Source organism: Rhinopithecus bieti, unplaced genomic scaffold (genome assembly GCF_001698545.2).
Source record: "Rhinopithecus bieti isolate Rb0 unplaced genomic scaffold, ASM169854v2 scaffold_4544, whole genome shotgun sequence".
NCBI lineage: Eukaryota > Metazoa > Chordata > Mammalia > Primates > Cercopithecidae > Rhinopithecus > Rhinopithecus bieti.
Window position 1 is genome coordinate 502,386 of NW_016804383.1, and position 13,222 is coordinate 515,607.

Sequence of the window (13,222 nt, forward strand, 5' to 3'; positions counted from 1 at the left end):
GGATCTCAGCTCACTGCAAGCTCCGCCTCCCGGGTTTACGCCATTCTCCTGCCTCAGCCTCCCGAGTAGCTGGGACTACAGGCGCCCGCCACCTAGCCCGGCTAGTTTTTTGTATTTTTTTAGTAGAGACGGGGTTTCACCGTATTAGCCAGGATGGTCTCGATCTCCTGACCTCGTGATCCACCCGTCTCGGCCTCCCAAAGTGCTGGGATTACAGGCTTGAGCCACCGTGCCCGGCCTACACTGTTTTTTAAAAACTTCTTGTCTTTTAGAGGTACATACTCAATTATTAATGGATAAAAGGACGGATGTCTGTCAAAATAATCTAGTAGGGAAACGGTATTGCTGTAAACCTTTGGTTATAGCAAATTGGTCCTGAGTTGATAATTATGGAAGAAGCTAGCTCATGGGTCCATAGGGATTCATTATATTCTCTCTACTTTTGTATAGATTTAAATTTTCCCATAAAAAATACTTCAAAAAATAGTCTGGGCGCGGTGGCTCACACCTGTAATCCCAGCACTTTGGGAGGCCGAGGTGGGCCGGGAGTTCGAGACCAGCCTGGCCAACATGGTGAAACCCCTTCTCTACTAAAAGTACAAAAATTAGCCGGGTGTGGTGGCACGCGCCTGTAACAGTCCCAGCTACTCCGGAGGCTGAGGCAGGAGAATCACTTGAACCCGGGAGGCAGAGGTTGCAGTAAGGCGAGATAATGCCACTGCGTTCCAGCCTGGGTAACAGAATGAGACTCTGTCTCAAAAATATGTCTATATATTAAAAATAATAGGCCAAGCGTGGTGGCTCACGCCTGTAATCACAGCACTTTGGGAGGCTGAGGCAGGCGGATCATGAGGTCAGGAGATTGAGACCATCCTGGCTAACATGGTGAAACCCCATCTCTACTAAAACTACAAAAAAATTAGCCGGGCGTGGTGGCAGGCGCCTGTAGTCACAGCTACTCGGAAGGCTGAGGTGAGAGAATCGCTTGAACCCAGAAGGCAGAGGTTGCAGTGAGCCAAGATCACGCCACTGCACTTCAGCCTGGGCGACAGAGCGAGACTCCATCTCAAAATAAATAAATACAATAATATAAAATAATTAGATTATTATAGTTTGGTTAAAACATTAGTTGACTACTGTCAGTTGTTGGGGCAGAAGTGGGGAATGCAGGGGTATATGTGAAATGAGGATAGCCTTGAGTTGATTGTTGATTTAAGTAAGTGTTTATTACTCTCCACTTTTATATACGTTTGAAATCCCCCACTTAAAAAATCAGTACAAGGCCAGGCACGGTGGCTCACGCCTGTAATCCTAGCACTTTGGAAGGCCGAGGTGGGTAGATCATGAGGTCAGGAGATCGAGACCATCCTGCCTAATACAGTGAAACCCCATCTCTACTAAGAAGACTAAAAAAAAATCAGACGTCGTGGCGGGCACCTGCAGTCCCAGCTACTTGGGAGGCTGAGCCAGGAGAATGGCGTGAACCCAGGAGGTGGAGGTTGCAGTGAGCTGAGATCTCGCCACTGTGCTCCAGCCTGGGCGACAGAGCAAGACTGTCTCAGAAATAAATAAATAAATAAATAAATAAATAAATAAAATAATCAGTAGATCATTAAAAAAACATAGTAACTTGGATGGAGGGCGTTGAATGCTACCTCTGTGTAGTTTCTTGGCTAGTGTTTTGGCCTGTAAGTTCTTAAAACTGAAAGAAAACCTAGGTTCTCAAGTTATGACAACCCTCCTTCTGCAAGAAAAATGTAGAATGTCACCCTCAAGTCATACAAGAATACAAGTTCCCTGAGGACAGAGACCTTATCTCTCTTATCCATGTTGGTATGTCCTGCTACTAGTAAGGATTTGTTTAATTAACCAGTCATCATAAAGTACCATAAAATATTTAAGGATTTTACAAATGCTAGAGGATTTCTGGGAATTTGGTCAAAATTTAAATACTTTCAGCATACTTCTGTTTCTAATGTGGAAGTTCCTGATAACTTCAAGAATAATTTTTGTGACTTAAGTACAAGTCTTTATGGCATGGTTTTAGCCTATCTTTCTTTCCTGAAACAATTCCTATTTAACAGTGATGGTAAGTTCGGTAAGAGCAGGGACAGTGTTTCTTTTGTCCATTGCTATGTCTCCTAAGCCCAGCCCATATTGGGTCCTCACAAGTTTTGCTGAGTGAACTTTTAATGCAACTTATAGAACCCTTTCTAATGTGTTTTTCTCTCTTTCCTACCAACCTTCTCAACCCTAGCCCCACAGCATGGAACCACAGGTTACTCTAAATGTGACTTTTAAAAATGAAATTCAAAGCTTTCTGGTTTCTGATCCAGAAAATACAACTTGGGCTGATATTGAAGCTATGGTGAGTGTTACTTTATTTTGTTTCTCCTTGGTTTAAGCATGGTTATTTTTTCCAAAGGTAGCTGTTTTTAGTAGTGTTGTTTCATAGCTGTAAAGTCTGTCATAGTTAACATTTCTGGGCCTTTTGGAAAATTGCTTTTGATAGGAGTTCAGTATTCATATAAGAGATGTGCCCCAATAAAGGGAGCCAACAAATAAGTTTCCTTTTGAACATTTTAGAAAGGGAAGGTAAAACTGTTTTTAGTGAGATAGGATTTAGAAAACCTATTAATTTTAGAAACAGTATGAGGAATGAATTGGTGTGGGCTCCACCCCAACCAGGTCCCAAGGAAATGTTCTCTTGCGTGAGTGAGGATATGACTTGTGTTTTGCACAAGGATATAACTTGTGTTTTGCAAGAACCTATCGATTGTTTTTATTGCTAGGTCAGAGGCTGAGTATCTCAAAGTTGAGCAGGAAAAACTTTCATACCTGCTTAGACAGCAGTTCATCTGTTTTTGCTAAGGCTTTTCCTCCTCTTGGTTTGCCCTTTGTACTCTTCTGTTTTTGTTCAGTTTGCAGTGGTGAATGTTTTACTTCCTGTGTTGATGTGTTTCTCTACTGAAACCCTTTGGTAAAACTCTACGTTTACCTGGTTATATCTGATGGTAAATGAAAAGGGAAAGAAATGGTAGATCTTAAAAGATGATCTAAGGTAGTTGTCTGCCTTCCAGCAAATACCTGAATCCTAATAGTGACAGTGACACCCGTCGCAAAAAAAAAAAAAAAGATTAGATTCAGAAAGAAGTTAGATCTTGTTTGTGAAAAGATGTGAAAATCACAGTTATCTTTCTTTTCCTAGTAGTTAAATGAGCTGAGAGCTTGCCTTTTTTCTTTATTGTAAATTTTAAGTGTAAAAGTATAATACATGCCCATTTTAAGAAGAGAAACCATCTCAAGCAGTTAATAGCCCTCCACTCTCCCTCCCCTCATCTGTTACTCCCACCTCTTTTGGGTAACCAATGTTAACAGCCCTGTATGTACTTTTCATTTTCCATGTTCATGCAGATAACATACTAGGATCATACTATAAACATTATTTGGCCGGGCACAGTGGCTCACGCCTGGAATCCCAGCACTTTGGGAGTCCCTGGCGGGTGGACCACTTGAGCTCAGGAGTTTGAGACCAGACTGGGCGACATGGTAAAACCCCATCTCTATCAAAAAAATACAAAAATTAGCTGGGCGTGGTAGCAGGCCCCTGTGGTCCCAGCTACTCTGGAGGCTGAGGTGGACGAATTGCTTGAGTGCTGGAGGTTGAGGCTGCGGTGAACCAAGATCGAGCCACTGCACTCCAGTCTGAGCCACAGAGTGAGACCCGTCTCAAAAAAAAAACCAAAAGATGCTTTTTGTTTTTTTTCCTCTTATCATGAAACTTCAGGAGGTATCCATCTATACACATAACTTATACACTGTTCTAGGGATAAACTCTGTCCTATTACAAATGTGAGATTAATGGGTCACAAAGCCTTTTATTTGGAATTTTAATAGATTCTGCCAAATGCTTTGCAGAACAATTGTAGCAGCACACAGAAATACATGACAATGTCCTGAATTTTTGACAACACTGGATGTTATGACTTTAAAAAACGTTTGCTGTTCCCTACCCCACTCCCCCCTCAAAACACACACACAGACACACACACAAACACACACACGCACAATTTGCTATTCTGATGTCATCTCATTGCTTCAATTTGCATTATTCTGACCACCAGAAAGTTTGAAAGCCTTCTGATGTGCTTGTTAGGTGTTCTGATTTCCTCTTCTCTGAATTTTATGTATATTTTTACCTGGGTTGTTAATTGTATCATTAGCAGTTTTGCTGATGCTCTGGGTGTGTCGCAGATACTAACCCTTTGTTATGGGTTGTTACGGTTGTTTGTTGTTTGTCTTTTGATTTTGTGGATTTTTTTAACCGTATAAAATATTTAATATGTAATGAAATGTGCCTAGCTCATCCTTTGACTTCTGCATACATTATAACCTGCCTTTAAATGTGTATTTCTTTTGTAGGTAAAAGTTTCATTTGATCTGAATACTATTCAAATAAAATACCTGGATGAGGAAAATGAAGAGGTAAAGTATATTATGGTGCTTATTGCTAGGTGTTCAGAATAGCAATCTTATTTCTCCAGTGATACGGGCTTTAATAATTCAAAATAGTGTTTAGCTCATTTGTGTGGTGTTTTAAATATATTTGATAATTGAATATTCTAAGAAGACTTGCAGCATCTGAGATGGAATTGAGAAATGGAGAAGTAACATTGAAGAATATCTCAGAGATAACTTTCACTTTAAAAAAAAAAAAAGGAAACGGGGTCTTACTATGTTGCTGAGGCCAGTCTTGAACTCCTGGACTCAAGCAGTCCTCCCACCTCAGCCTCCCAAAGTGCTGGGATTATAGGTGTGAGACACCATGCCTGGCCTGAGATAACTTTTTTTTTTTTTTTCCTGAGACACAGCCTCACTCTGTCGCGTAGGCTGGAGTGCAGTGGTGCGATCTCAGCTCTGCAACCTCCAGTTCCTGGGTTCAAGTGATTCTTCTGTCTCAGCCTCCCGAGTAGCTGGGATTACAGGTGTATACCACCATGCCTGGCTAATTTTTTTATTTTTAGTAGAGACGGGATTTCACCATGTTGGCCAAGCTGGTCTTGATCTCCTGGGCTCAAGCCATTGGTCCATCTTGGCCTCCCAAAGTGCTGACATTACAGTCATGAGTTACCACACGTGGCCAAGATAACTTTTAAAATTATATAGTGACCTTAAGTTCACGTATAACATAAGCTACCACTTAGTTTATAATAATACAAATATAATGACTAAGCTTTTTTTTTTTTTTTTTTGAGATGGAGTCTGGCTCTGTCACCCAGGCTGGAGTGCAGTGGCGCGATCTCGGCTCACTGCAAGCTCCGCCTCCTGGGTTCATGCCATTCTCCTGCCTCAGCCTCCTGAGTAGCTGGGACTACAGGCGCCTGCCACTATGCCTGATTAATTTTTTCTATTTTTAGTAGAGATGGGGTTTCACCGTGTTAGCCAGGATGGTCTCGATCTCTTGACCTCATGATCCGCCCGTCTCGGCCTCCCAAAGTGCTAGGATTACAGGCTTGAGCCACCGCGCCCGGCCAGCTTTTTTTTTTTTAAAGAGACAGAGTCTCACTCTGTTGCCCAGGCTGGAGTGCATTGGCATGATCATAGCTCACTGCAACCTAGAGCTCCTGGGTTCAAGGAATCCTCTCATCTCAGCCTTCTGGGTACCCAGGACATGCCTCTGCATCTGGCAAAATTTTTTAATTCTTTGGAGGGATGGGGTCTCCCTTCGTTGCCCAGGCTAATGGCTAAGCTTTATTGAGTGGTTACAGTGTGTCAGACTACTAGCAACAATACCATGTATTGAGTACATTATCATCACTATTTTACCCATGAGGAAACTGAGGCACAGAGGTGAAAATAACTTGTCCAAATGCACAAAAACTTGGAAGTAGTAAAGTAGTGGTTCAGTCCATACCTTCTGGCTGTAGAACTCAAGCTCCTAACCATTATATTGCACTGCCTCTTAAGATATCTGAAATAAAGGAGGGCACAGTAGATAAGCAATAACATTTCTTTTTTTTTTTTTTTTTGAGACGGAGTCTCGCTCTGTTGCCCAGGCTGGAGTGCAGTGGCGGTATCTTGGCTCACTGTAAGCTCCAACTCTTGGGTTCACGCCATTCTCCTGCCTCAGCCTACCGAGTAGCTGGGACTACAGGTGCCCGCCACCACGCCCAGCTAATTTTTTGTATTTTTAGTAGAGACGGGGTTTCACTGTGTTAGCCAGGATGGTCTCGATCTCCTGACCTCGTGATCCGCCCACCTTGGCCTCCCAAAGTGTTAGGATCACAGGTGTGAGCCACCGCGCCCAGCCTTAAAATTTCTTCTTTTTTTTTTTTTTGAGACGGAGTCTTGCTCTGCCGCCCCAGGCTGGAGTGCAGTGGCAGGATCTCAGCTCACTGCAAGCTCCGCCTCCCTGAGGCCATTCTCCTGCCTCAGCCTCCCGAGTAGCTGGGACTACAGGCGCCCGCCACCTCGCCCGGCTAGTTTTTTGTATTTTTTAGTTAGAGACGAGGTTTCACGGTGTTACCCAGGATGGTCTCGATCTCCTGATCTCGTGGTCCGCCCGTCTCGGCCTCCCAAAGTGCTGGGATTACAGGCTTGAGCCACCGCGCCCAGCCAAAATTTCTTAAGTATTATTCATGACCAGCAAGTGATACGGAAAAGCTGAAGGCTTGGCCTGAGTTTCTGTCTGTCCTATGGGGCTGGTCCTAGTAACAGAAATGCTCGATTGATGAGACACTTAGAGTTCACTGTTGTTTTTTTTCCTTTTGTAGGTATCCATCAACAGTCAAGGTGAGTCCCTGAGAGAGTCTGTTCAGCCTTATTTAAAAGCCTTAATCTGCTCATTGAGGCATTTCTATTTATTCTCAAACCTTATTGCAGTATTAATTTTAGAGTTTGGAATTTAGTATACCATAAATTGACATTGCACTGATGGACATTAGTTACATGGGGGATTTTATTGTATAGCAGTTTTTTATATACAGGATGATGCCTTTGAATGGACCCTAAGGTCAGCTTTAACGGGAGGTTCTCAAATTTAAGATACCAGTCCTCTGAAATTAATATGCCTCCCAGTTCAATACATATAAGTATTCCCATGGTATTGCATTTGTTTCTAACTTGGTATAAATGTTAATATGAACTTACAAACAAGTGGTATTCCAAAAGTTTATTTATCAGATGTTCAGAGCTTGGAGTGCATTTTCCCATAGGAACCATGTTATAGTTGAAAATTAGTTTCCCAGGATAGCCCCTAAAATCTTATTTTAATCAGGTGAAATGATAGTATTAACACTGAACTCTCTTGAGTCCTGAGCATCACAGTGCCTAAACGTGAGGGACCTGGCTTGAGATTTTGTAACTGGAAGACTCCCAGTAGTGATGAAAGGGATTTAAGAGGAAGAACTTATCTACAGTAGATTCTGTTTGCAAGAAGAAGGGAGTTTGTCAGCAAAAGATAGTTGCTGTTCATATATAATAAGCTAAGAATTCTTTTTTTTTTTTTTTTTTTTAGGCGGTGTCTCGCTCTGTCGCCCGGGGCTGGAGTGCGTGGCCGGGTCTCAGCTCACTGCAAGCTCCGCCTCCCGGGTTTACGCCATTCTCCTGCCTCAGCCTCCCGAGTAGCTGGGACTACAGGCGCCCGCCACCTCGCCCGGCTAGTTTTTTTGTATTTTAGTAGAGACGGGGTTTCACCGTGTTCGCCAGGATGGTCTCGATCTCCTGACCTCGTGATCCGCCCGTCTCGGCCTCCCAAAGTGCTGGGATTACAGGCTTGAGCCACCGCGCCCGGCCAAGAATTCTTTAATGTCAGGATTGGCTGTATGTTTAAAAAAATTTTATTGTATATATTGAAGGTGTGCAACATGATGTTATGAAATACATATACAGTAATGCATCACTTAATGACAGGGATATGTACTGAGAAATGCATCAATTAGGTGATTTTGTCATTGTATGGACATCACAGAGTGTACTTACACAAACCTAGATGGTATAGCCTACTCCACACCTAGGAGATACGATGTGACCTATTGCTCCTAGTCTGCAAACCTGCAGAGCATGTTACTGTACTGAATACCATAGACAGTTGGAACACAATGGTATTTGCATATCTAAACACAGAAAAGGTACAGTAAAAATGTGGCATTATAGTCTTATGGGATCACCATCATACACGTGGTTGACCACAATGTTACGTGGCAGTGGTTACTATAGTGAAGCAAATTAACATATCCATCATCTCATTATAGTGGCCCTGTGGTGCCCTGAGCCCTCCCCAGAAACCAGCCATAATCTACTCATTTAGCAAAAATCATGAATATAATATACGATTATTTAACTATAATATGTTCCTCATGTTGTACAGTTCATCTTTAGGATTGGCTATACTTAATCTTATAGAATCTTTGGTTCTTGAATGAATGAATGGATGTGTACAAAATAAAAATAATTTTAAAANCTTAATCTTATAGAATCTTTGGTTCTTGAATGAATGAATGGATGTGTACAAAATAAAAATAATTTTAAAATAATAGAATCTTTTGGGGTGTGTGAAGAAATATCATGTTGTATATTTTTTGTCCTTTTAGGAGAATATGAAGAAGCGCTTAAGGTAATGAATATTTAGTCTCATTTTCAAATAATGTAAAAAATATTATTATGGGTTTGTTTGTTTGTTTGTTTGAGACGAGGTTGTGCTGTGTCATCCAGGCTGGTATGCAGTGGCACAATCTGGGGTTGCTGTAACCTCCACCTCCCAGGCTTAAGTGACCCTTCCTCCTCAGCCTCCTGAGTAGCTGGAACTGCAGACACATGTCACCACGCCCGGCTAACTTTTTATATTTTTTGTAGAGACAGGGTTTTGCCATGTTTCCCAGGCTGGTCTAGAACTCTTGGGCTCAAGCAATCTGCCAGCCTTGGCCTCCCAAGTGCTGGGATTATAGGTATGAGCCGCTGCACCTGGCCTAAAATATTTATTGACTGAAACTCAAACCTGAATTCCATTAGTTATGGGTAGAGACTAATAAGTATAAACACCGTGAAACCTATTTTTAGGGAGACTGATGAGGGAGACAGTCAGCAAAAGGCAATTCATAATAAAAAGGTCCTTCTCAGTTATAGTCCCATCTCTTTACTGGTCTTTGTGCTACTGTTCTAGTGTTTAAAAATACAAATATCTTGGCCGGGCGTGGTGGCTCACGCCTGTACTCCCAGCGCTTTGGGAGACTGAGGCGGGCAGATCACCCGAGGTCAGCAGTTCAAGACCAGCCTGACCATCATGGTGAAACCCCATCTCTACTAAATACAAAAAATTAGCCAGGTGTGGTGGCACATGCCTATAATCCCAGCTACTTGTGAGGCCAAGTCAGGAGAATCATTTGAACCTGGGAGGCAGAGGTTGCAATGAGCTGAGGTCACGCCATTGCACTCTAGCCTGGGCAACAAGAGGGAAACTCCATCTCAAAAACAAAACAAAAGACTCTCTAGAACTGTGCCTTGATGCCATTTTTGTTTTGTTTTGTTTTGTTTTGTTTTGTTTTGTTTTTTTCCTAAAGAGACTGGGTCTTGATATGTTACCCAGGCCAGCCTTGAACTCCTGCACTCAAGTGATCCTGCTGCCTCAGCCTCCCAAGTAACTGGGACAATGGGTGTGCACCACCATGCCTGGTCTAGAACTATGCTTTCTGGTTCACATTTTTCACCTCTTTCTCTCACTCTTTTCTCTCCTTTTTTTTTCCTTTGAGACAGAGTCTCTGTTGCTCAGTCTGGAATGCAGTGGCGCAATCGTGGCTTACTACAACCTCCACCTCTGGGGTTCAAGTGATTCTCATACCTCAGCTTCCCAAGTAGCTGGGATTACAAGTGTGTGCCACCACACCCAGCTAATTTATTTTGTAGTTTTTAGTAGAGACAGACTTTCGCCATGTTTGGCAGGCTGGTCTTAAAAACTCCTTACCTTAAGTGATCCGCCTGCCTCGGCCTCCCAAAGTGCTGGGATTACAGGCGTGAGCCACTGTGCCCAGCCTACCTCACTCTGTTCTTTACAGCCCATAAAATCTTATGTTTAAGGCAGAGGTGACAGCCACTTTTTGGACATGGAATGCTTTGTTTTTGTTTTTAGTTTCTGATTTTTAAAAATTTGTATGTGTTTAAGGTATAAAATGTGATATTTCGAAATGTGTATACGTTTTGAAATGATTACCACAATCAAGCTAATTAACATATCCATCACCTCAGATGTAGTTACACATTGAATGGTTTTTTTCTTTTTTTTTTTTGAGACGGTGTCTCACCCTGTTGCTCAGGCTGGAGTGCCGTGGTGCGATCTTGGCTGACAGCAGTCTCCGCCTCCCAGGTTCAAGTGTTCCTGCTTCAGCCTTCCTAATAGCTGGGATTACAGGCGCGCGCTACCATGCCCGGCTAATTTTTGTATTTTTAGTAGAGATGGCGTTTCACCATGTTGGCCAGGCTCATCTCGAACTCCTGACCTCAGGTGATCTGCTCGGCTCAGACTCCCAAAGTGCTGGGATTACAGGCATGAACCACCACGCCTGGCCCCAAAATACTATTTTTATTAGAAAAGTAAATGCTTAATTATAGGATGTATCTTTAAGTTTCTTGAGTTTTGTTAGTCTAGAATTAACTTTTTTGGAAACCTGAGTTAAGATTCCATAAGTGATGTCTTATTTAAAAACCAATTAGACCGGGCGCAGTGGCTCACTCCTGTAATCCCAGCACTTTGGGAGGCTGAGGCAGGCAGATCACGAGGTCAAGAGGTTGAGACCATCTTGGCTAACATAGTGAAACCTCGTCTCTACTAAAAATACAAAAATTAGCTGGGTGTGGTGGCGCATGCCTATAGTCCCAGCTACTCAGGAGGCTGAGGTAGGACAATCGCTTGAACCCGGGAGATGGAGTTTGCAGTGAGCCAAGATCGCACCACCGCATTCTAGCCTGGTGACAGAGCAAGACTGTATCTCAAAAAAAAAAAACAAAGAAACAAACAGAAAAATAGTAACCCAGTTAAGGAAAATCTTACCTAATTTGCCATCTTAAAACCTAGTTTTACGGGGTTTTTTGTTTGTTTTTGTGGAATAAAGCAACACAATACTTCTGTGGTTTTAATAACAAAATCAAGTTCATGACCGGCCTGAGTAACATATGACAAAAAATTTTTTAAATTAGCCAACAGGCATAGTGACCCAAACCTGTAACCTGAGCACTTTGGGAAGCCGAGGTGGGTGGATTGCTTGAGCCCGGGAGTTCGAGACTAGCCTGGGCAACATCATGAAATTCCACCTCTAGAAAAATACAAAAATTAACCAGGTGTGGTTGTACGCAGCTGTAGTCCCAGTTACTCAGGAGGCTGAGGTGGGAGCATAGTTTGAATTCAGGTGTCCAAGATCAGTCTGGGCAACACAATGAGACTCCTGTCTCCAACAAAAACAAAAATCTTAGCCAGGTGTGGTGGCATGCACCTGTAATCCCAGCTACTCGGGAGGCTGAGGTGGGAAGATCGCTTGAGCCCAGGAGACAGGCTGGAGTGAGCCACGCACTGCATTCTAACATGGACGACAGAGCAAATTACCATCTCAAAAAAATAAAAAATAAATTTCTAGGCCAGGCACAGTGGCTCACACCTGTAATCTCAGCACTTTGGGAGGCTGAGGTGGGTGGATCACCTGAGGTCAGTAGTTCGAGACCAGCCTAGCCAACATAGTGAAACCCCATGTCTACTAAAAATACAAAAATTAGCCGGGTATGGTGGTTGGCACCTGTATGTAATCCCAGCTACTTGGGAGGCTTAGGCAGGAGAATCGTTTGAACCCAGGAGGTGAAGGTTGCAGTGAGCCGAGACCACGCCATTACACTCCAGCCTGGGCAACAAGAGCAAAACTCTGTCTCAAAAATAAATAAATAAATAAATTTCTAGTTAACATTCTTAGCAAATAAATAGCAAGTTGAGTGTAAACATTATATTTGTTGTTGGATTTAATAAAGCAAGCACAAATCCTAGTATTTTCTAGCATAATTTACCACATTCTTCTGTTTTGATGTCTTTGAAATGTTATTTAGGAGAGGAGAATCACGTCGTATGTTTTTGTTTCATAATGTATGCTCTTAGATGGCAGTTAAACAGGGAAACCAACTGCAGATGCAAGTCCACGAAGGGCACCATGTTGTTGATGAAGCCCCGCCCCCAGTTGTAGGAGCAAAACGACTAGCTGCCAGGGCAGGGAAGAAGCCACTTGCACATTACTCTTCACTGGTGAGAGTCTTGGGATCAGACATGAAGACCCCAGAGGATCCTGCAGTGCAGGTATGAAGGGTATGGCCCAGTCTATCCAATATCTTTTCTTTTTTTTTAAATAAAGCTGAACAGGTTTCTTTATTTTACTTTTTTATTATACTTTTTTTTTTTTTTGAGACGGAGTCTCACTGTCTCGCCCAGGCTGAAGTGCAGTGGCGCGATCTTGGCTCACTGCAAGCTCCGCTGCCTCCCGGGTTCATGCCATGCTCCTGCCTCAGCCTCCTGAGAATCTGGGACTACAGGCGCCTACCACCATGCCCAGCTAATTTTTTTGTATTTTTAGTAGAAACGGGGTTTCACCATGTTCGCCAGGATGGTCTCGATCTCCTGACCTCGTGGTCTGCTGGCCTCGGCCTCCCAAAGTGCTGGGATTACAGGTGTGAGCCACCGCACCCGGCCCTTTTTATTGTACTTTAAGTTCTGAGATACATGTGCAGAATGTGCAGGTTTGTTACATAGGTATACACGAGCCATGGTGGTTTGCTGCACCCATCAACCCATCATCTACCTTAGGTATTTCTCCTAATGCTATCCCTCCCCTACCATCCCACCCTCCGACAGGCCCCATGTGATGTTCCTCTCCCTGTGTCCATGTGTTCTCGTTGTTCAACTCCCACTTATGAGTGAGAACATGCTGTGTTTGGTTTTCTGTTCCTGAGTTAGTTTGCTGAGAATGATGGTTTCCAGCTTCATGTGTGTCCCTGCGAAAGACATGAACGCATCCTTTTTTATGGCTGCATAGTATCCCACAGTGTGTATGTGCCTCGTTGTCTTTATCCAGTCTATCATTAATAGGCATTTGGGTTGGTTCCACATCTTTGCTATTGTGAACAGTGCTGCAGTAAACATATGTTTGCATGTGTCTTTATAGCAGAATGATTTTTTTTTTTTTTTTTTTTTGAGACGGAG

At 42.9% G+C, this 13,222-nt stretch overlaps 1 protein-coding gene across 1 annotated transcript in view; it reads left to right on the plus strand.

Moving 5' to 3' along the window:
- The window catches only part of NBR1 (NBR1 autophagy cargo receptor), a 41,645-nt gene that overhangs the window by 2,457 nt on the left and 25,966 nt on the right, over positions 1–13,222 (plus strand). Inside the window, exons 2-7 of the mRNA XM_017867637.1 lie at positions 2,258–2,368; positions 4,423–4,485; positions 6,774–6,792; positions 8,592–8,614; positions 12,128–12,322; positions 12,378–12,385. Of these exons, the coding sequence (XP_017723126.1) occupies positions 2,267–2,368; positions 4,423–4,485; positions 6,774–6,792; positions 8,592–8,614; positions 12,128–12,322; positions 12,378–12,385 (410 nt within the window). The 5' untranslated portion in view covers positions 2,258–2,266. The remainder of the gene's footprint in view (positions 1–2,257; positions 2,369–4,422; positions 4,486–6,773; positions 6,793–8,591; positions 8,615–12,127; positions 12,323–12,377; positions 12,386–13,222) is intronic.